The sequence below is a fragment of the Camelus dromedarius genome, chromosome X (genome assembly GCF_036321535.1).
Source record: "Camelus dromedarius isolate mCamDro1 chromosome X, mCamDro1.pat, whole genome shotgun sequence".
NCBI classification, from domain to species: Eukaryota; Metazoa; Chordata; class Mammalia; order Artiodactyla; family Camelidae; genus Camelus; species Camelus dromedarius.
Genome location: NC_087472.1, coordinates 107,783,222 through 107,804,914, shown reverse-complemented (window position 1 = coordinate 107,804,914; position 21,693 = coordinate 107,783,222). Strand labels below are relative to the sequence as shown.

General features: G+C 45.6%; 1 protein-coding gene across 2 annotated transcripts in view; it reads left to right on the top strand.

The window, feature by feature from the left end:
- Nucleotides 1-21,693, top strand: part of LOC105105255 (protein WWC3) — a 100,682-nt gene that overhangs the window by 53,521 nt on the left and 25,468 nt on the right. For both annotated transcript variants that reach the window (XM_031445967.2, XM_031445966.2), the window contains 4 exons: nucleotides 507-586; nucleotides 5,059-5,188; nucleotides 8,095-8,232; nucleotides 11,829-11,902. In XM_031445967.2, coding sequence (XP_031301827.2) covers nucleotides 507-586; nucleotides 5,059-5,188; nucleotides 8,095-8,232; nucleotides 11,829-11,902 — 422 coding nt within the window. The remainder of the gene's footprint in view (nucleotides 1-506; nucleotides 587-5,058; nucleotides 5,189-8,094; nucleotides 8,233-11,828; nucleotides 11,903-21,693) is intronic.

Below are 21,693 nucleotides of genomic sequence, written 5' to 3'. Positions count from 1 at the left end.
ACACACCTACGAAAAACACCTGGGGAGTCAGTTCAGAGTGTGAGCTCCAGGCCTACCCCCTGAGCTTTAACACAGGCCTGCAGTGGGTCCCAGAATCTGTTTAAATAAGCCCTCCAGGTGACTTTTCAGGTAGTGGGAAGCCACGCTTTGAGCAGCCATGTTTCTCATGTGGGATCTATGGGGAGTGAGTAGAAGGGAGGATGAAAAAAGTATGAACAGGGTTGCTCATTGCAGTGTGTAAATCAGTACCTTGGAAAGGAGCATCGCTGTCGGTTCCAGGGCTCCAGGTGGGTAGAGGCCTGTGAGTGATCCTGGACTTGTGTATCTGGGGGAGCCAGCTCTTCCACTGAGGCTGGGTTACATGCCCATGGATGGAAGTTCATGGAGGGGATGGTTGATCCAGTCAATTGCAAACTAATTAGAAACTTAGATGACAATGCTGACGACCGTAGAAATCATTTTTCACAGATGGTTTTTGGAAAAAAAACATGTCATTTGTCTTTCAGCTTTCCAGATTAAAACGAGAGCTGACCCAGATGAAGCAAGAACTGCAGTACAAGGAAAAGGGGGTGGAGACCCTGCAAGAGTGAGTGGCCTGCAGTGTCAGAGGGAGAGGTCCCCTGTGGTTTCCTGTTGTACTGACCTGTTTGGTGCCAGGACACGTGTCCTAAAGCTTCATGGGTGTTCGCTTTTATGCTTTCATTTGTGCTCATTATTTGTCAGTGCTAAACATCAGATCTCTCTTTTCCCTGAAGATACTTCATTTCTTTAAATGGAAATACTTGGGAAACAAGACCTTTTGTTTGTTTGTTTTATTTCGTTTTATTTTATTTATTTTTGCATGCAGTTTACTTTATTAGTATTTTTTTTAAATCAAAATATAGTCAGTTTACAGTGTTGTGTTTATTTTGGGTGTACAGCATAGAAGATCTTTATTTTATATTTAGGGGACAATCCTCATTCTCTGCTAGAGCCTGTGGGGATGCCTGCCCTCCCCAGTGGAGGCTGAGGAGTGGCCCGAGAGGAGGGTTCTGGACCTGGCCTTGTTCTTGGGGGACCCACCCCAGCTTTCCAGATGGAGCTGCCTTGCGAGGCGGCGTTTGGTGGGCTGCTGTGTTGTCACTGCACATGTTCACTCTGTGCTGTGACAGCCTCACAGGGAGGAGAGGAAACACGGGGACTAGTGCTCGGCTTAAAATGCTTTGCAGATGAAAAGCAGTCTGCCACCTTCCTCTGAGTCACACAGGCCATGTATGGGATGAAAACAGCCTCTTTAGTTTTCTGATACTGAAGGTTGGCTCTCACGTTTGGATCGAATCATGCCAATTGCTATTATTTATTGAGAAATTTGGAAAAGCTTTTGTAAGCATGGGCAGTGTGACTACCCCACCCCTCCTGTAAAATCCTAACTCTAAGCACAGATAATGCATGAACCATTGTACGTCATTGTACTGTTACCAACATTGATCTAAGGCATTCTTAAAATGACTTTCCTCCAGAAAATTTTCTGCTGTTCTTGCTTCCCAGAACCTCCCGTGTATTTTTTCCAGAGCACCTCACCAAGAGTTTGGCTACTTAAAACATTTTAAACTCAACTTGTTTATCTTGGTGAACGTTCCTGGCTAGCAAGGAAATCCATCATTACGCTTGGGTCCAAGTGAGGAAAAAAGAACCTTTTGTATTTTTTTTTAAGTCTGTGTATGTTGTTAATTTCTGTAGATGGGAGCTGGCTGTGAACGCAGTCTCTGGGTTAAGGATAGATTTGTACGTGTGTGCGTGTATAATATATATAAACTTCTAATGATGGAAAATGTCAAACATACACAGAAGTAGAGAGAAGAGTATGATGGCTCCTTCCTGGGGCCCTCACTGCAGTTCAACAGCTAACCACACGATGGCCAGTCTTGTTTTCAGTCACTTAGCCTCATTCCCAAGCCCTTATTGCGTTATTGAAGTGAATCCCAGAATCGTATTTAATCCATAAATATCTCTCGTAAAGGTATGGGCTCCTTTTGAAAACATAACTGTAATACCTGTGGCACCTAAAAGTAATCTCTTAATGTCGTCCCCTCTCCAGCACTTTTTCCTATTTCTCTGGTTTGTTCGGGTCCAGTTTCAGACAAGGTCCACACAGTACATCTGGTTAGTGTGTCTCTTAATTTCTCCCCCACTCTCCTTTTTTCTTTTCTTCTTTCTTTCAACAAGTTACTCGTTGCAGAGGCTAGTCCGCTCGTCCCATGGACATTGTTGCTGGAACGTGCATGGTGTCATGAAACGTGCTCTCCCCCGTTTCTCTGTGCAGCTGGTGTCACTGATCCAAGAGGCGTGATCTGACTCAAGTTCAGTTTCCTTTTCTTTTCCTTTTGGGGAGCTAAGTTTGTTTCGTAGGTAGTGGTGGTACCTCCGTCTCTGGCTGTCTCTTTTTGCGGTGTGGAAGTTATCAGTGGGTTCTGGTGGTGTTGGCCTGATACATCCATTTATAACATTTCCCATCAGCTTTTCACCTAATGCTGTGCACGGGTAGACACGAAAGATTTCAGGAGAAGTTCTCAAAGGTGGGTTTGCTGGGTCACAGGGTAACGGCCTTGGTCGTATCCTTAGATATCTCCAGGTTGTCCTTGGGAGAGGCAGTGCCGTGTTGCATCCCCACCACGCATAGATGAATGTTCCTCTTCCCACAGCTTGGCCAACAGAACATTTCTGCCCAGGTCTGTGGCCTTGAAGTTGAACTTCTGTTCTCCTTGGCGCTCTGCGGTGGCCACCAATGAAGTGCATCATGGCCTTGCTGGTCCCTCTCCCTGTTGGGAATCGGCCTGTTTTCCTCCATGTGGCAGCCGTTCCCTTTCCAGATGCCCGTGCCTCGACAGGCAGCTGGCTCCATCCCTGGCTTTGCTGACAGCTGCAGTCAGGCTCTGAGGCTGCTCAAAGCCATAAGGAAATCACAGCACCTAATCCAGAGCTGGAGCTGACCTGGTTCTCGTCTCACACTGCAGCCTTGACAGTGCTGTGTGTCTGTACTTCTGTGACTATTTGGTTGACATTGGTTTTCAGGTGATTGAAAACTTTTTTTTGTTCAATGCAGCAGAGTTTCATTTTTCTGCATGGCGTCATTCTCGGGATGATCCATTTGCTGTATTTTTCATTCTGGAGGAGCCAGTAGACCTGGTTCACAGAGGTCTCATGGACTGTTACAGAGAAACGAGACTTTTCTGGCCTCAGGTTTTTTGTATGGAAGTGACATAACCCTTTTCTGCAGACTTTATCAGCCTATGGGGGTTGTGGTTTGTGACACTAAATATGCTGTATTGGAAAGCCTTTTGTCAGAAGATGGATGCAAGGAGACATTATTACATAAATGAGTCTAGATTCTCTCTGTAAGAAGCTTTGGGCCACTTCCTTGGCAGATGTAGTGCTGTGAGATGGATGGCCTGTGTTTCTGCCTCACATTAGAGACTCTTGGTTCTCCATAAAACGGCTAAGATGGAAAACCACATGGCCAGGCTGTGCTGGGATGTAGGGGTGGCACCATTCCGTGTGTGGGGGCCCATGGTGCATCTGTAGCCGCTCTCCAAGGAAGAGGAATCAGGACCAGTTGTCATAAATATTTTATTTGTAGCTGATGGCATTCGTAGCAGTGCTATCGAGCCCTGAAGCTCTGTTCCAAGGGAGAGGGAATGGTTCCCTGCTTGTTTTGTTTGTCCTTTTCTCATTCCATTGGTGCTGATAGCTCAGATCAGCTCTGGTGCTGAGTTTTGCTGTGAGTTATGACATATGTGGCAAGGAATTTATTACTGATAGTAAAGTACTGGAGTTGGTGAATTGTTTAATTTTTCTCCCGTGAGTAAGTAGACTCAGCATTATCCTTTTAATAATAATCACTGCAGACGTTGCAGGCCAGGCCTCTGCTAAGTAAGCTCTTTTCTTACGTTTTCTCACTAAATGGGAGAAACATCTTTAGTGTCCCCATTTGAGGCATGGGGAAACTGAGATTTAAAGAGGTGAAGTGACTTGCCCAGGGTCCCACTGTAGAGCTGGAGTGTCACTCATACTCACCGGCATTCCAGGATGCTTTTGTGAGTGGAAAATAAGACAGTTTGGGCTGGCTGTTAAGGATCGGATTTTCAGGTAACATGGGGGAAACAGTTCAGAACCCAAACCTCTGTAACAGTGAATCTGGAACATGAAATGCGAGCTAATGGCTTTCCAGAAAAGGAGTTCATTCTGTTTCTGGACCAGAGTATCTTCAGCCCTGAGGGCTTCCAAGGCCTAAGACTTAGGTGTGGAAGATGCAGCCAAGAACGTGCTGCAGGGGCCTGCCTGCTCTGGGAAGGCTGGAGCCAAGCCTCGCCTGGGTCAGTGCTCTGCTCCCACCACCCAGAACCAGGCCTCTTGCGCACGGCCGGGGCTGCCTGGGCGGAGGGGTGGGTGGAAGGAAGTTAGTTTGAATGAGTGGAATGAAGGAAGGACAAATAGATACTTGGACTGAAGGAAAGAATGGTGGAGGTGAGTGGTCAAGAGAGTGATAAATTAGAACCAGAAGGAAAGAAAAATAGAGGAGCCGTAAGAATTTCTGACTTTTGTATGAGGCGTCACTGTGGAGAGTTCACCGCTTTTTGCTGTTTCCCCGTATATTCTTCTTGCACACAGGTTTCATTCGTATGTTTATTTAATAGACATTTTGGACCACTAACCCAGATGCTGGGGATAAACTAAGACATGATCTTCCTCTCAGAGAAGGAAGTTTAAAATCTCAGGAAATTATTAAGCCAGTGATCTTGTTGCTTAGTCGTTGGTAGAGGACACAGGAATCCTGCCTGGACCGTCCTCGCCCGCATAGGATGCTCCTGGCGCCGAGGGAGCCGGCCGCCCGCCGAGTCCTGTCTCTTTGTGTTCAGCACAAACAAGGAAGGTTTTAGGGGATCTTTATTTTTCTCCGCCAAAACGTTGTTTTTAATTGTTTCCCATCTTTCTGTGAAGCTTTTGAGTTTTTTGTTATTGTTGTGCAATGGAATGTTATAATCTTGCACAGAATGACTTGTATTTCTTTTTTTTAACCAGGATTGATCGTAAGATGTCAAGTGCTCACACCAACTACAAACTGGATGAGGCACAGGCTATAATGAGCGAGCTCAGGACCATCAAGAAGGCCATTTGTACAGGCGAGAAGGAGAGACGGGACCTGATGCAAGTAAGATGCCCTGCTGCTCCTCAGAGCCCGTGTCCACGTGTCCGCCCACATGCTTGTTTGTCTCTTATTTAAAACTTAAAAATGTATATGTTTATTTACTCTATATATTATATGCTTATTATGTATATAATCATACATATTTTAAAGACATACATGTATATACGTGTGTATATATGATATATGTATGTGTACATATATACATCTATAACTATACACAATACACGTATTAGTTCCCTAGGGCTGCTGTAACAAAGAACCACAAGCCAGGTGGCTTAGAACAACAGAAATTTATTCTCACAGAATCTGGAGAACAGAAGTCCGAAATTAAGGTGCGGGCGGGTGTGGGCTCTCTCCGTCGGCTCTAGGGGAGGCTCCTTCTGTACTCTTCCCGCTCCTGGGGGCTGCTGGCCATCCTTGGCTTGTACGTGCATTGCTCCAGTCTCTGTCTTGATCGTCACATGGTTCTCCCCGTGACTCTGCTTATACATTTTCTCTTCTTATAACGACACCAATCGTTGGATTAGAACCCACTTGAATCCACTGTGACCTCATCTTAATTCCATCTGCAGACTTTCCTTCCACAGAAGCACACATTTCCAGGTTCCGGGGGTGGGAACTTAAACATTTGTTTTTGGTGGACACAGTTCAAGCCACAACAATGGGTGAGACATTCATATTGTTTTAACAATCAGAATGATTCAAAAAACTATCAAAAGCGTCTTTCTATCACCCTATTCTCTCCTCTCCTGTAACTACTCTTATTAGCTTCTTGTACCCGCTTCCAGGGTTTATGCAGACATGTCAGAGTATGAACAGCAGTCTGGCTGCCCTCACAGAAAGCTCGGCCTGTGCCTGCTGTCCTGCGGCAGCTCCCCCTGTCACCGATGACACCCTGTACCTTTCCCCATCTCTCTACCCACAGAGCTGCCCCCTTCCTTTTTTTTTTTTTTTAGCTGCCTCCTTTCTGTGGATAGATTTTTTTTTTTCATTGTCACTTTATATTGCTTAGTTTTTTTGCCCCTTGAACTCCCATAGTTTCGGTTTTTTTAGAAGCAGCCGAGCGTCTGCAGAGGGACGCACACTGGGCCCGTGCACCCTGCTGGCATGCGGCTGGTGCTGTCTGTCGTGGCTCTCCTTCTGGGCCTGGCTAGCACAGTGACTGAGCCCCTGGCGCTGGTAGGCATGTGTCTCAATTCTGCAGCATGTAAGACACAGAAGGACATGGGAAGCAACGCTCAGACTCAGAGGCCGCGTGAGACAGGCGCACACGTCACTTCCTCTCGCAGCAGCGCTTCCTGACCGCCAGGACTCCAGATCCCAGAGTGGCCCCTGGAGCTCGCTGAATTGCAGATTACCATCCCTACCCTGGGTCTGCTGGGTTAGACGCTCTGGAGGTGGGACCCAGAAATCTGTATTTTCAGATGCCCTTATTTCCAGGCCATGAGAGATGAAAGGTCAATGGTTAGATCTTCCCCAAGCGCTGGTAGCCGGGGGTGTAGCCGCTGCCTGCTGAGGCCTCTGTGCGCAGTGTTGGATGAGTCGCTCTTTGGAGGTCACCCGAGTCGTCTAAGCCTGAACCCCAGGGGTGAGCTAGGTGGTATTTCACCACAGGGCACGGAGGCCTCGCCCTAGGAGGTTGAGCTGGCCTCCCTGCCCTGTTCTTTCTGAGCGTGCAGAGCGGAGCAAGCCACTGGTTGCCTCAAGTGGGTTCTCCCCACGAAGGCTGGAGATAGAATTTCTGGCAGAAGCTTCAGGCCCCAGCATCTTCTCTGAGACGCTCCAGGGAGAGGCACAGGCAACGTCTTCTCCTAGTTAAATCAAATGAGTTGTTTTGTCTTTCTTACCCGACCATAATATCGGCCCATTCCAGGATGCCTTAGTCTGGGTCCAGAGCCAGCTCCGTGAGCTAGGCTGTGCCGGGCGCCCTAGTGTCTGCAGAGACAACTGCCGAAGACATGCATTCACAGGTCGGAGAAAATCTCATTTCCCTTTAGCTTTCACCAGAGGGGCTCCACGTGCCAGAATTCATACTTACTCTAATTTTTGGCAAACTAACATCCATATAAGATGACTTTTGATCATGTAGAATTACGACTGAAACATCAGGTTATAAAAATCTGTAAACATCGTCTGGGAGCTGTTTTTTCACCTGCTATGTGGTTTTAAAGATCTTAAGGTAGCATTCATCTCTGTCAGACTTATTTATTGATGGAACATTTTGGATGGGAATGCCCCCCCTCCAGCTTCATGGAGGTGTAGTTGACAAATAAAATTGTATAAATTTAAGGTGTACGTGATGATTTGATAGACATATCTATTGTGAAATGATTACCACAATAAAGTTAGTTAACACGTCCGTCACCTCACGTGGTTACCTTTCTTTTTGTGTGGTGAGGACTTTTCAGATCTACTCTCTCAGCAACTTTGAAATAAGCAATATAGTATCGTTTACTTACCGTCCTGTGAACATTCAATCCTGGGAACTGATTCCACTAACACGTGGGACTTTGTACCCTTTGACCAACATCTCCCCGTTTCTCCGGCCCCTGGCATCCACCATTCTACCCCGTTTCTCTGAATTTGGCTTCTTTGGGGGGAATGTTAATTTTTTTCTTTAGGAAACACAAAGATTTAAAAAACAGTAAAAATGGTACCACAGTTGTTCTCTGTGTTGCTCACATGCTGCCGGGAGGACTCAGTTGCTGTCTGATTTAAAGTACTAAGAATTTGATGAAAGGTGCTTATGGTGATAGACCTTTGTTTTAAATCTGATGAGAATGGAGGTCGGGGTGGGCCAGCTCTCCGGTAATGAAGCTGCGACCTGGAACAGGAAGGCAGTGACTGCTTTTAAAGGGAGGAGAAGTGTTTCCATCGCTGTTCAAGTCACTTGTTTCATTCTCTTCCAGAGCCTGGCCAAGCTTACCGATGGCTTCAAGAACAGCTTTTCTCTTACGGAGCCCCTGCAAGAGTTCCCTCACAATCCAGGTGATTCCTTACCTCAGCAGTTCTGCGACGCTGGGTCTCAGACCGACATCATCGGAGAGGTACGCTCAGCCGGGGGGAGAACCAAGTGTGCCACGCGGCAAGAGGGCTGCTTTCGTGTGGCCGACACTCATTTGTTTTCATTTTCCACCTTTCTTCAAAAACGTTTTGGCTTTTGTGCCATTAATTTTAAAGAAAAAATATTGTTTCTTACATCCAGCTGTCTGGAAGTTTCAGTGGCCTGGGATGCAATTGAATAGCTTATTACCTCTGTCCTTGTGATTTGGAATCTTATAAATGGCAGAATCCATTTGAGAGTTGAGTTTGGATGTGTTTTTTGGCAGATGTATGACTTTTTAGAGTGTGGGATCAGCGAATTTTTTCTGCAAAAGTCCAGATAGTAAGTATTTTAGGCCTTGCTTGCCACGCAGCGTCTGCCTACTCAGCTGTGTTGAAGTGTGAAAGCAGCCTTCTGCGGTATGTGAACAAGTGGATGGGGCTTGTTCCAATAAAGTTCCAATAAAACCTTATTTACAGAAAGAGGTGGTGGGCCAGGCTTGGCCTGCGAGCCATGGTTTGCTGAGCTCTGGCTTAGACCAGCGATTCTCAAAGGCTTTGTGACTGTGTCACCCTTGAGTTATACTTTGATACTATTTCTTCTAAAAATATGTCAGGAAATTGAATTGAATTGAAATTAACTTTGTTTGGGAATTGGAAGAATTTCATAATGCCCCTTTTGATAATTAGTGAAGCCTTGAGTTAGCCATAAAAACGAAGTTGCCAATCATCATCTGAAGCAGGGTAGTGAATACTTAAAGACACTGCTATTGTGATGTCACTGAGTGAAGTTTTACATTTATTTGTTACAGGTAGAAAAACAGTTTGGATGGCTTCTTTTTCTTAGGGCTTATTAAGTAAAGATGAAATATCAATGGAATGCAGAATACCTTCCTAAAATTAAAAGAAACAAAAGGGAAAAAAAGACATAGACTAAAAAACTCTGGGTTTTAAATAATTAGCTAATATTTTAAAATGTTGACAGGTAGTGCCTCTTTGAAGAGAATATAATATAGTAAATAGTGACTCTATGTCTTGGATGTCCCGAAATCCCCTATCTTCAGTATTCCCTCATTGTTCTCAAAAGTACACTTAGACATTTTTTGACCAGGTATCTTTGATTTATAACAGAGAAGAATCTGTAAGTCAAAAATGTCTGGAATTTTTGCCTAAAGATTTTGGCATGAAAGAAGGAAAGAAATACAAGACTTACTGAATTCCATAAATAATCCATTGCTGCTTAACGTAAGGTTAGAGTTAGATTTTTTAGAGACTTAACTAGTTTGAGAGAAACAGGTAAGATTGCAGGTTCTCTAATGATTTAGGTTAGACTGTCTAGAAATGTCAGGTGGGGAGTGGCTGGCTATACTGCTATAATAACTTTAGCAGTGAATTATCATTGTTCATGAGTTGACTGGGGCTGGCCCTGGGTTGGCAGCTTCATGGCTGTTATCTTGATTTAAGTGGTTGTTTCCTTCCTCTTTTGACAGATGAGAGGATCAAGGTGCCAGGTTACCTAAGGTCATACAGCCAAGGAGAGGCAGGTCTGGGTTTGAATCAGTGCCTCTGATCCCTAAACCCCTGTGCTTTCTACTACATCATATTGTTATAGATAAGTATATCAAAAGGCTATAACTGTATTAGTTAGCTCTTGCTGCAAAACAAAACACCCCCAAACCTAGCATTTCAAAACAGCACACTTTTATTATCTCACACGCTGTGGGTCAGGAGTCCAGGCTGGGTCCTCTGCTTCAGGGGCTCTCATGAAACTGCAGTCAAGGTGTCAGCCAGGGTTGCAGTCTCATCTGAAGGCTTCACTGGGGAAGGATCTGCTTCCAAGCTCATAAGATTATTGGCAGGAGTCAGTTTCTCACAGGTTGTTGGACTGAAGACTTTTGTTCCTTACCATATGGACCTCTCCAGCACTGCAGGCAGCTTGCTTTGTCACAGCATGCAAGACAGTAGAGCCTCCAGCAAGAAGGAAGTCACAGCCTTTTGTCATCTGATCACAGAAATGATGTCCTGTCATCTTTGTGGTATTCTATTTATAGTCAAATCATGGGTCCAGCCCACTCGAAGGGAAGGAATTTCACATGGGATGCATCCCAGGAGGTGGAGGCCATTGGGGCCCTTCTTAGATGTCCACTACCTCACTTACTTATCACTTTGCATTAGTTTTGTGCAATGGCTGTTGATGTAATCAACATACTTTTCACACCCACGGCTTTGCCAGCACAGATTTGTAAGCCATACAAGCCTAACATTGGCATCTAACAGCTGGGGTACATGCTGCAGGGCTACTGGGAACTATGAAGCAGGAACCTGTTGGATCTGCTTGGCTGTATAGGGTGCTGCTTTTTTTTTTTTTTTTTTTTTTTACAGAAATGTCCATTTTATTCTTAAAGAGTGCAAAAACAGAGCTCTAAGGTCCATAAATAGCACTGAGAAGGGGTTTAAGAAATGACATTTATTTGTCTTGAAGAGTCAGCTTTAGGGGTCTCTAATAAACAAGGTGACAAGTAGCTCATTTCCAGTGTAGACACGTGTCCAGAAGCACAGCAGCTTAAATATATTTATTCTGAGGAAACTGTGGAGAGGGGCCTCAGATAAGGCTATTGAAGTATAAAATTGTGACACATCTCCTTGGCGAATGCTTAGTCCCTTGTAAAGCATTTCTTCTTGCCATTCAAAACAGTAAAGATAAAGAAATTCCCCATTGACCCGTCTCAAAACTCACATCAGAAAATTCATCACTAATCATTCAAGTAGAATATTTTCAAATATTTGTTGACATGAGATCATTAAAAAAAAATAAAGACTTAGTGGGCATAATATATGGCCTAGGCCGGATCTGCAGATGGAGCTGATTTACTGAAACTAGAGTCATATATTTCTAGGAATGAAGGAAGAAGCAATCAGGGTGAGCCTCAGTCACCTCCCATTACAGGTCTTGTTCGTTTTGTTTGGGAATTTAGTGGCTTCAGTGTAATTGATACGAACGGATTTAGGTGCAAGTAGTGATCAGGTCAGAGCACCGCATTTCAGCTCTGACTCCTAAGGTGATGTGTGCTCCGGCCCCAGGCTTCTCCAGATCTTGCCTTTTTTCCTTTCGCCTTTGGTTCTTTAACGGACTGCCTAACAGTCGAAGGAGTCCTGTAGCCCACGCCTCACACAGCTTGTCCGTCCTCTTCAGATCGTGTGCCTTGTTAGGTGAACGCCATTACTCTGTATTTACTGAGGAATGAGAGCATGGGATGAATTTTTTTGCCCCTGTATAAACTTTGAGTAGTTCCCTATTTCTTTGAAAACTTAATTGGTTGTCGTCGTTTGGAATAGGTGAATAGATGAATATACTTCTGCGATTTAAAACAAAAATCCACCAGTGTTGGGAAAGCAAGTCTTTCCAGCCCGACTCCCAGCTTCCCCTGACCAGAGGTGGCCGCTGTTATTTGGTGTTTTCTCCCAGACCTTTGAAACATGGAAATTAGAAGACAGATTAAAATATTCTTCATTGCTGCTGGAAGTTTACGTGAATTTTCTATTTTGAAAATAGCTTTTTAATATGTTTCCCTTTGTTTTTTCTTTCTTCTGTTCTGGAAAGTTCGTCTTTGATGATAAAACAAGACTTGTGGACCGAGTCAGGCTTAATTGGCAGTATGAGGAAGCCAAAAAGAGGTAAGAAGCATTTAAAATGTGAAATTCTTAACATTGCAAACAGTTATAAAGACAGGATTTAATAAAAATAGAGACTTTTCCGGCTTTTCTTATCCTCTCGGGTAGTTCAGAACTCCCTCTCTCCTCCCTTGCCCACCCTCCTCCCTCCTTCCCTCCCCCCCTTCCTTCCATCCGGCTGAGCATCAGTCCCTTAGACCAGCTTAAGCAAAACTATTTTTTATATATGTGGCTTCTAACTACCCAGGTTAATGGAGCAAGCCACATATCTTGGTTTAAAAGACAGTTGAATAAAGATTAGGTCAACAAGTGATGGCGGTACCTAATCTGCTTCATCTTGACTGAGAGAATTGAAACATAGTCATTTCTGTTGCCCTGTGTTGTCCATCATCTGCCTTCTGAAAATCGAGCCTTGACCTTGTTTGTGCATTTTCAAAATGTGTCTTTCCCTCCCTCCTTCCCTCCGTCCCTTGCAGTCTCAGCCGTGAGAGGCGGGAGGTTGTCCTCACAGGCCGGCTGTATTTTGTGCGCTGGGCCTGTTTTCAATATTCTGACCCTGCCCTAGCTTTCCTGTCCTCTTTTTAGAGACTTTCTCTCTTTTGGGCCTTCTGGAAAGAGTCTTAAAACCAAATCATTTCAAAATATGTGCTTCAGGAAGCTGTGAAGCCTGTCTTTTTCAAAAAGTTTCTTTAGTCACATGTGATCTGCTGTCTTGGTGGCGGGGTGGGGGAAGCGCTGGAACGCCAGGCAGAGTGAGGGGGTCTGTTCTGGAAACTAAAGAGTTGGGCCTGCGCATTATCCCTTATTGTTCATGGATGTCTGGAAATCCGCTTTCTTGCCTTTTTAGCAAATGTAAAAATAGCAACAAAAGCAGATCATATGACTCACTGCCAGAGGGCCAGCTTGAACTGACACGGGCCTCTGTCCGCTCAGAGCCTTTCTACCCAGTGCTTCCGGCTCTTCGTGATGAGTTTGTGGCGGACGTTAAACCCCTGCACGGCTGCCGCCACGTGGGTTCAGCGCGCTGCCTGTCCCCTGGCTCGGGTGCCCCTTGCCCCGTGCAGCCCGTCCCTTGGGCTCGCTGGTGTTTGCAGCCACCGTTGTCCCTCCTGCATCGTCCTCTGCTCCTTCTGCCATGTTTCTGCTGCCCAGTGTGGGTGGTGGAATTTGCTGTGCTGTATTAAAACGCAGAAAATAGACAGTTGCTACACTGTAGAACGTAATTGTTACGCGTTTTGCTGTGACGTTTACCAACCATGGCAAGAGATTTCTTTGTTTTCTAGAGATGATGTCTGTACACGGTGAGTAATCTTTTAAATGTTGATGTAGTATATTTGGGTGGAAAGTCCAGTATTTAAGAAAATTATTCAGGGAAGAACACTGTACTTCATCAATATCTTTTCAATGAAAAGAGGATTTCAAGATGACCAGAACCTTGTTAGGAAATCACTACAGGTGCTAGAGGAGGGTCCTGTCCCTGGCGCGTCAACCTTTGTGGGACAGTAGGGGCTGCTCAGAAATGCCTTTCTGAACTGCATTGGCAGCTTTTTAAAATCAGAGGAGCGTGGCAAAGACACCTGGGCTCACTCACACGAGCACTGCCTGTCCTTTTCCCACGAGCACGTTGGTTCCTAATGGGGCGGGGGCGAGATGGTGGGACTTCATCCCCCAGGGGACTTCTGGCCATGTCTGGAGCCATTGTTGGTCTCCAGACAACTCTGGGGGAGGCGCTCCTGGCATCCAGTGGGTGGAAGGCAGGTGCTGCCCTACCTCCTGCAGCGCACAGGACAGCCCTCAGCGGAGGATGATCCACTGTGCACGTCACTAGTGCCGAGGCCAAGGCCCCCCACTATGTGCTGGAGGAGTGTGACGTTTTAGCAGGGCCATCGTGACTTGGTTTCTTGACGGCTGCTCTGTGCGGGTGACCCCAACAGCTGCATCCCACGTGGTGGGCAGAGAAGCCGCTGGGAAGCTGAGAGATTGTACTTCCACCCAACACCTGCCTTGTTCCAGGAGTTTCAAAGAAATTGTGTGGTTTATGTGATGCCATCAAGGCATATGGTCTTTAACCTGTCTGGGAGATAAACTACCCCACAGCTAACAGAACCAGGTGAGGATGCCAGTGGTTCTGCCTGGGAGTGGGGACACCCGCAGGAAGTCCCTGTGGGGGTTGTGTGTGTGCGTGCGCCCGCGCACATACATATATATACATGCACCATGCACACGTATGCTTGTGCATCTGGGTACACACATGACACGTGCATTTTACATGTGTACTGCATATACGTGTTTTCCTCCCTATTTTTATTACATAAATAATACATGATTACATTGTTTTTGTCAAAGGCACAGCCACCAGAGACCCTCCCATCTTCCTCCTCTCTAGTCCTACTTCCCACCATTAATGATGGGAAGCCTTCCAGTTTTTGTCTAAACATCTAAATAAATGAAGCTCAATGTAGTTAAATATAGTATATGATGCATACCTTTTATAATGGTTATAACCATCTTCTGTGGATGGACATCTAGATGATTCCAGTTTTTCCTTTTCACATCTATTTTCAGGCTCCGGCCTTGCAGAAACAGCTGTTTCCTTGGACAGATACTTAGCAACATTGAAAGTTCTAATAGATACCACCAAATCATCTTCCAAAATGACTTACACATTTTACACTGCCACCAGTGGCAACTGACAGCCCTGATTTCTTATCTCCTTAGCATTATGAGGTATCATCATTCTTTGTAAATTTTATTAGAGTCATGGGTAAAGACATTCTCGCAGTTGTCACCTGCTTTTTCCCTGGTGAGAAGGGTGCACTTCTGCACTGATGGTGCAGTCCAACATAGTTGTGTGTGACTTTTCGTTACTTAAATTGCCAGGTCTGCATTTTTTTTTTTCCAGACAAATGCTCTTTCCAGAACATGTTCGATCCCATCAACCACTAAGGGGGGTGGGTGGTAGGTTTTGCTCCCCAGGGGGTTTTTGGTTCTCATGACTGGAGAGAGGGTGCTGCTGGCATCCAGTGGGTGGGGCCCAAGGATGCTGCTAAACAACCCACAATGCACGAGACGGCCCCCCGTGGCAAAGACTTAGGTGGCCCAGAGCCTCAGTTGTGCTGCCGTCTAGACACCTTACTCTCAGGCTTCTTATCTTGCTCCTAAATCCCTGCTGTGTGTGGACAGCATGGACCCAGGAGCAGATCTTCCACTAACTCAGGGCATCAGCCACGTGGGCCCCCTTGGTGTCCCTCCACATGCCAGGCCTCAAACCTGCCAGGCAGACTCCCGCTGTAGTGCTTGGAGTTGGCAGAATAATGGCCTCCAAGATGTCCATGTCCTAATCCCCAGAGCCTGTGACTGTGTTCCTTCCATGGCAGAGGGTACTTTGCAGATGGCATTAAATTAGGGACCTTGAGATGGGGAAATGACCCAGGATTATCTAGCTAGGCTCAGTGTAATCCCAGGGGTCCTTATGAGGGAGAATCAGAGAAAGAGACACAAGGACGGAAGCAGGGGTCAGTGAAGCCGGGCTGCGAGCCCAGGCACGTGGACAGCCCCGAGAAATAGCAGCCAAGTGGATGCTTCCCTACGGCCTCCAGAAGGCTCAGGGTCCTGCTCACCCACTGTTGACTTCTGACATCTGGAACAGCAGGGGAATAATGTGTGTTGTTTTAAGCCACCAAGTTGGTACTTTGTTACAGAAAGAGAAGGAAACTGACGCAGTGCCCTTGGCCCTTGCTGTTTCCTCTGCCCGCAGTGGAATGCTTTGCCTCAAGTGGTCATGTGGCCTCTGCTCTCCTGGTCACTTCCCTGATCATCCTGAATAAAGTAGCACCCCCATCACCCTGATTCTCCTGGCAAATGTCATCACCTAACCTGTTCTGTACTTTCATGTTTGCTTTTTTATCATTTGTTTTTCCCTGTGAGAATGTAAACCCCATGAGGGCAGGGATTGTTGTCTGTTTAGGTCATTGCTTTAATTCCAGCAGCTGAATACCCAGTGAATATTTATTGAATGATTAAACAACAGTCCTGTTTGGTCATACTTGCTCTTTGCCGTTCAGCCCTGCGAGAGGGCAGGTGGAAGGGGTCCTGGGGCCCAGGTGAGCTCCCCACCAACTGCTCTGCTCCTGGCTCCCCTCCACGGCCTGCTGTGAGCCTGGGGATGTTTCCCCTTGACTTCAAAGGGAAAGGGCATCAAGACATGCATGCTTTTTGGGACCTAACGAGGGCAGGGGACAGTCTCTCCATTTCAGGGTCTGTGTTCACATGATACATCATCACTCCGAGTGCAGCTTAGGGTTCCTTGGCCTTCACTCAGGTCATTCAAAAGGGCTTGTGGTCTTGGAACCCTCTGTAATGGATACTCTTCTTGGCTGTTGGAGAAAATGGCATTGGAGCTGGGCCCTGAAGGATGCTGGAATTCCGGCTGCCCATACTTTGGGGAAAGGCTGTCTCCATCAAGAAGGGAGCAGGGATCGGGGCGGAAAGTTGTGTAATTGTAAGATTCCAGGGGGCAGGGGCTCATTCTGCAGCAGCTGGACCAGCCTGTGTCTGCAGAACAGAGGGAAGCTGAGGAGTTGAATGGAGGATGCCATGAGCAAGGAGGCAGGACCACGTCTTGGGAGAATTGCAATTGCCAGGCATTCTCGGTCTTTCGGGTTGGGGATTTCAAGTGTGACCCATCCAAATGGTGGAATGTCCAAGAAGGCAAGTGGAGGTACCAGGATGGGAATTTTCAGCATATTGACAGTGCTTAAGTCATGGAGTAGCTGAACTCCCCTCTGGAGAGAGGACACACTGAGAAGGGAGGAGAATCCAGGACTGGGCTGTGAGAGTCCACTAGTTATTGGCTTAGTGAGGATGAGGTTGGCCAGAGAGCTGCAGAAGAAAGTCCAAGAGAATATGGCTTGGAGTGGGCAGAAAAAAGAAGAGAAGGTAAACCTTGGAAAACACTTACCTCCAGGGGACCCATGGCAGAGGAGGATGGGCTGGCGAAGGGTGTCGGGAAGGAGGTGGAGAGAAGTAAAACCAGCGGGTGGACGGACAGCCTGCTTCCCAGGCACTGTCCCAGGGCATCCCTGGTTCACAGTGCCCAGGGTAAAGGAGGGCACTGTCAGTTTCGTGAAGCTGATTTGCTGTGTTTCCATTTGAGGAACTCTTCTTCTGATCATTTTTTTTCTGTTAAGGCCTCTTTCTCTTACAAAATAATGATTCTAATTGGTGCAAGTTTTTTTCAAAGCCTCTTTTTAAATTGAGATATAGTTGCTGTACAATAGTATGTAAATTACAGGTATACAGTGTAGTGATTCACAAATTTTAAAGGTTATACTCCATTTATAGTTACTATAAAATGCTGGCTATGGTCCCCATGTTGTACAATATATCCTTGTACTTTATAATCAAAATCTTTAGTTTGGAAAATGAGAAGTTGGCAGCCTTGCATCAGCCCCACCCCTTCCTTAAGTCGTCCCAGCCTGTGGGAGAAGTGATGTAGGTGGCGCTCCCTGGAACCACGGGAGGAGAACGGCCCCAAAGAGAGTTCTCTGGGGCTCGCTTTATGGTCAGGGATCACTTAGAAGGTGGATCTTGATTTTTGATAATTAGTTTGATGCATTCATCAGACTTGCAGCTGCTTGAAAACATCCTTGAAGCATTCTTGTTGCCAAGTTGTTGATTGTAGCGCCCTCTGTTTGGCACTCCGAATCCTGGTCCCCTGATTCGGTGGCAGAGCCCGGCTCCAGTTCCCGTGGAGTAATCAAATTCTGCCTCCAGTCCCTGAAATTGCTTATAGTTATGACTTAACTGGAAAGTGAGTTCGTTCCTGACTTGTAACCTACTCAGCTGTAGGTCCTACAAGTGCCAGCTGCATCTGGCAGGACGCCGGACTTATAGCGTGGTCAGGACAGCCCTACGCCCCCCAGCTCCCCCTCCTCCGGTAGACATGTTAAAATTAGGGTCTCAGAAGCAGAGCCACCCAGCACCAGGGCAGGGATTTTATCCCAGTTGCATTTTCTGTGTGTCATTTCAGACTGCCTCTAAATGAGACACATGATTAGAACAGCGCAGACTTGGGAAGAGAGCTGTGGCAAGCAGGTCTTTGCCAAGAACTAAATCTAGAACCGACATTAATGTTCCAAAACCTGACTGATGAGGACCACTGTCAAAACACAGTGGCGCTGAGGTTTTGTCCAGGGACGGTCTACATGGCCACTTCCACGATGAGCATCGTTGGAGAAGAGGGTCCCGCATACAGGAAAGTATCATGTCCCCCGTTCACCCACCAGTGGGTGGAAAAGAAGGCATCACTTTTAATGGCAGTGTGATGGCAAAGACAACTGTCTCCTTCCTGTCCTTTCACTCCGAGGCTTCCATTGTTTTAGTGCCACAGTTCAGCCTTCTGTCTTTTCGTTCTGCCTCCCCACCCTTGGACGTCAGTCTCCCCACTTCAATTTCTGAAATCATTCTGTCCCGCAAAGTTTAGCTTCCCTGCCCTCTGCAAAACCTCCTGGGCTTTGCCACTTCTGAATGGGGGAGAAGTTTATGTGTTTATTGATTTCCTTGTGTATCTGGATACAAGATTGTTTTTCTGAGTTAGGAAATTGTCAAAATGCAACGTTCTGGACAATGAGGGGTTTCATGTCTATTCAGATCTAAAGGAAGTTTATGGAAGTGGAGCTCATAATTTTAAGCAGAGGTGTGATTTCTAGAGAATTCTCTAGACCAAACCACCACTATCTTGGTGACTAGTTTTGTGTTTTCAGCTCTAGGTCATGTGAAATACCCCCAAACAACGGCTTCTTCCCTTTCTCTTCAGGAACATCACTTTGGATTCCCAGGGCAGACCTTATGATAGGACTATTTTCACACTATTGGTTAAAAATTTTAGAATTGTTCAAAGCCAATTTGGAGGAGCAAGTCTTCTTGAAACAACCCTGATGACGCAGATGGCTCCTTATTTTTAACCTAAGAGCACTTGTTCCAGGACTGTGCACAAACTGTAGCTGTTTCCATGGAAACACTCGCAGGCCTGATAGGAACAAAACATTCGGCCCAGTTTGTCTGTGTCTTAGTCTGTTGCCAGGATGGGTCCTGCTGTTCCTCTGTTGTCGGGAATTGGTGTGGTGTTAGGATTCCAGCTGAATTTGATCAGTCACTTGGATTTTCCTCTCATTTCTCAAGTGATTGTGTATCTGGGTTTGGGCACAGGGCACGGCGGTAGGAAACAAAGGAAAGCATCTCTGCTGTTGTAGTCTCACCTTCCCCACTCAGGCCAAGAGAAGGAAGCCCGGGGACCATCTGCTTCCACATAAAGAAGCCACTCTCTGAAGGTCCGTTCGTTCAGAGACCAGAGATGAGGGCAGGAGGGATACTGGGGTATTTATAGGCCCTTATTCCGCCACAGATTCTAGATTTAGACTTCTCAAATTTCCAGTGTAGAATAAAGAGTTAAGCCAGATGGACACTGATTTACCGATATTTAGTTCTTTGAGCCGAAATGGTTTCACCATCCATCTGACTTAGATCTCAGCTGACACTTCCACGAACTTTTGCTGTTCATTTAAATGGTTACTTACAAAAAGAAAACAGAGAATAGAGACGAGAAGTAGCAGATCTGTAGCTGTGATTGACATTGGCAGGCATGGGGCTCTAAGGTGACACTGCGTCTTGGAACGTGAGCTGGGATCCCTCACGTCCCACCACCGTCAGTGGGGGTCACGGCTCGTTGGGAGTTCGTTTCTGTTCCGGAAAGCAGCAGTGTTTTAGGAACGTGCAAAATTTTGTAGAGCACAAAATTTAGGTATCAATTCAGATAACTGGGGATTACTCTGGATATGTAAAATATGCCTCCAAACTGTGTAATATTAAAAGTGCTTTCTTTTCCTTGAAAAATGCAAATCATACTTAAGATTTCCATGTGAATTGCAAAGGTCTGAGGAGTTCCTGCAACATAAATGCAGGTTTCCATTCTTGGTTTAATGGTGCTTGGGTTGTAGCAGAAAAGGTGTTTGGGCAAAAATAGTAAGGGAAAAATGATTCACATTTGACTTCTGTCTACATTAGGCATGTTCAGGAGAGGGATTTGGGAAATCACATAATAAATATGAGACCTGAATGCTTGATTGAGGACTTGCTTTCATTTCTTCACCATCATGAGCACGAGAAGATATATTTTAAAGCTTTGAAAGACATATGTGAGAGATTATATATAGGCCATAAAATGGATTACCTATTAAAAATAAGAATCAGTAAAGAATACAGCTGACTTGCAAGGAAAAAGAACTTGCCAGTTTTAAGTTACTCTCAGTTCTCTTTAAAAATGAATTTGACAGGGGAGGGTACAGCTTGGTGGTAGAGTGTGTGCTTAGCATGCACGAGGTCCTGGGTTCAATCCCCAGTACCTCCATTAAAATAAATAAATACATACATACATATATAAATACATAAATAACCCAAATAAATACATAAATACATACCCCCCGAATAAAGTTAAAAAAAAAGAATTTGGAAAAGTTTCTTCTTTGCAAACTTTAATCATGACCTTGCTTTGTTTCCATATATTTAATTTCACTGAAAAGATATTTCAGAAAAAAGCCTTTCTAGAAATGGTTTTTCCTTTATTACGCAGAGTTGGAATGATGGTGCTTGCAGGAATGGGGTTCCATCCCACACTGCACATCAGCTGATTGGCGTGGATGGAGAAGGGGCATCGTAACTGTACATCCATCTGTATTTAGTCTGAGGGGGAAGGTCCTCCAGTAACCCTGACACACGGTGTGGGGTGGGGAGTACTCGCAGGTGGCTGTTTCCAGGCTGGCAGCACGGTAGTAGGGGCATGTTGTTTTAAAGGGAAAGCCATCTTGCCTCTTCCTTGGCGAATGCACGAGAAACCACTGAAGGAATCCTTCTAGAGCTTTTGGCTTCCAGGACAGACAGATGGACAGACAGACATGTGCTTCTCTCAACCTGGCTGAGAGCAGGCCCCAAATGTCTGCCTCCAGAGTATGATTCTAAAGAAAGAAATGCACTTTCTAGTATGTGCCAGTGTTCTTTTAAATTGATAACTAGCCCTGAGATGAGCACGTAGCCAGTTGCATTGTTGCGACATTTCATTGTAAAAACAATATTCTTAAGCAACCTGTGGTTGCCTAGTGCTCAATTCAGCCCAAGCAATTTTCCCAGTTGGGTTATAGGAAGTCAGCTTCATCCAGATTTTGTTTCTGCTACAGAAGTTGTCCCTCCTCATTGTATCTTGACATCATTTTCTTGCGAGCTGTAGAAAGCAACAGTGCACTGTGTCATCGTGGCCACCGTTCTACTGCTTTTATGCTCGCAGTGGGCAGACCTTTTGAAGCTTGCCCTTTGTCTCTCCTCCCTCTTATACATCATTTTTTTCCCTTATTCTTTTTTCTGAGAGTGGATATGACTTGAGATTCCTCTGGAAAGAGTAGGATTATCTGGGATTGGCTCTCTAGCCACCCTCAGCAACTTGAATCCTTGTGCAATGGCAACTAACCTGGAGCTGCCAGCTCAGATGGAGTCCTGATCTCCTCATGTGTCGACCTCAGAGAACTCAAATATGTCTCCTGTAGTATGAGAATTATTCATGTCTATTACAAGGTAATACTGCTAACTTAAATTGGGCTCAAATAGGCTTTCCTATGGATCAGTTACATTGAAATGAAAAACTATGAGGCCGCAAGGGATTTGCTCACTGTTGTACATCTCTTTTATATTTGTTGCTTACCTTTGACTTGGCTGATCTACAGTAGAATGTTCCAGAAATTTCATTG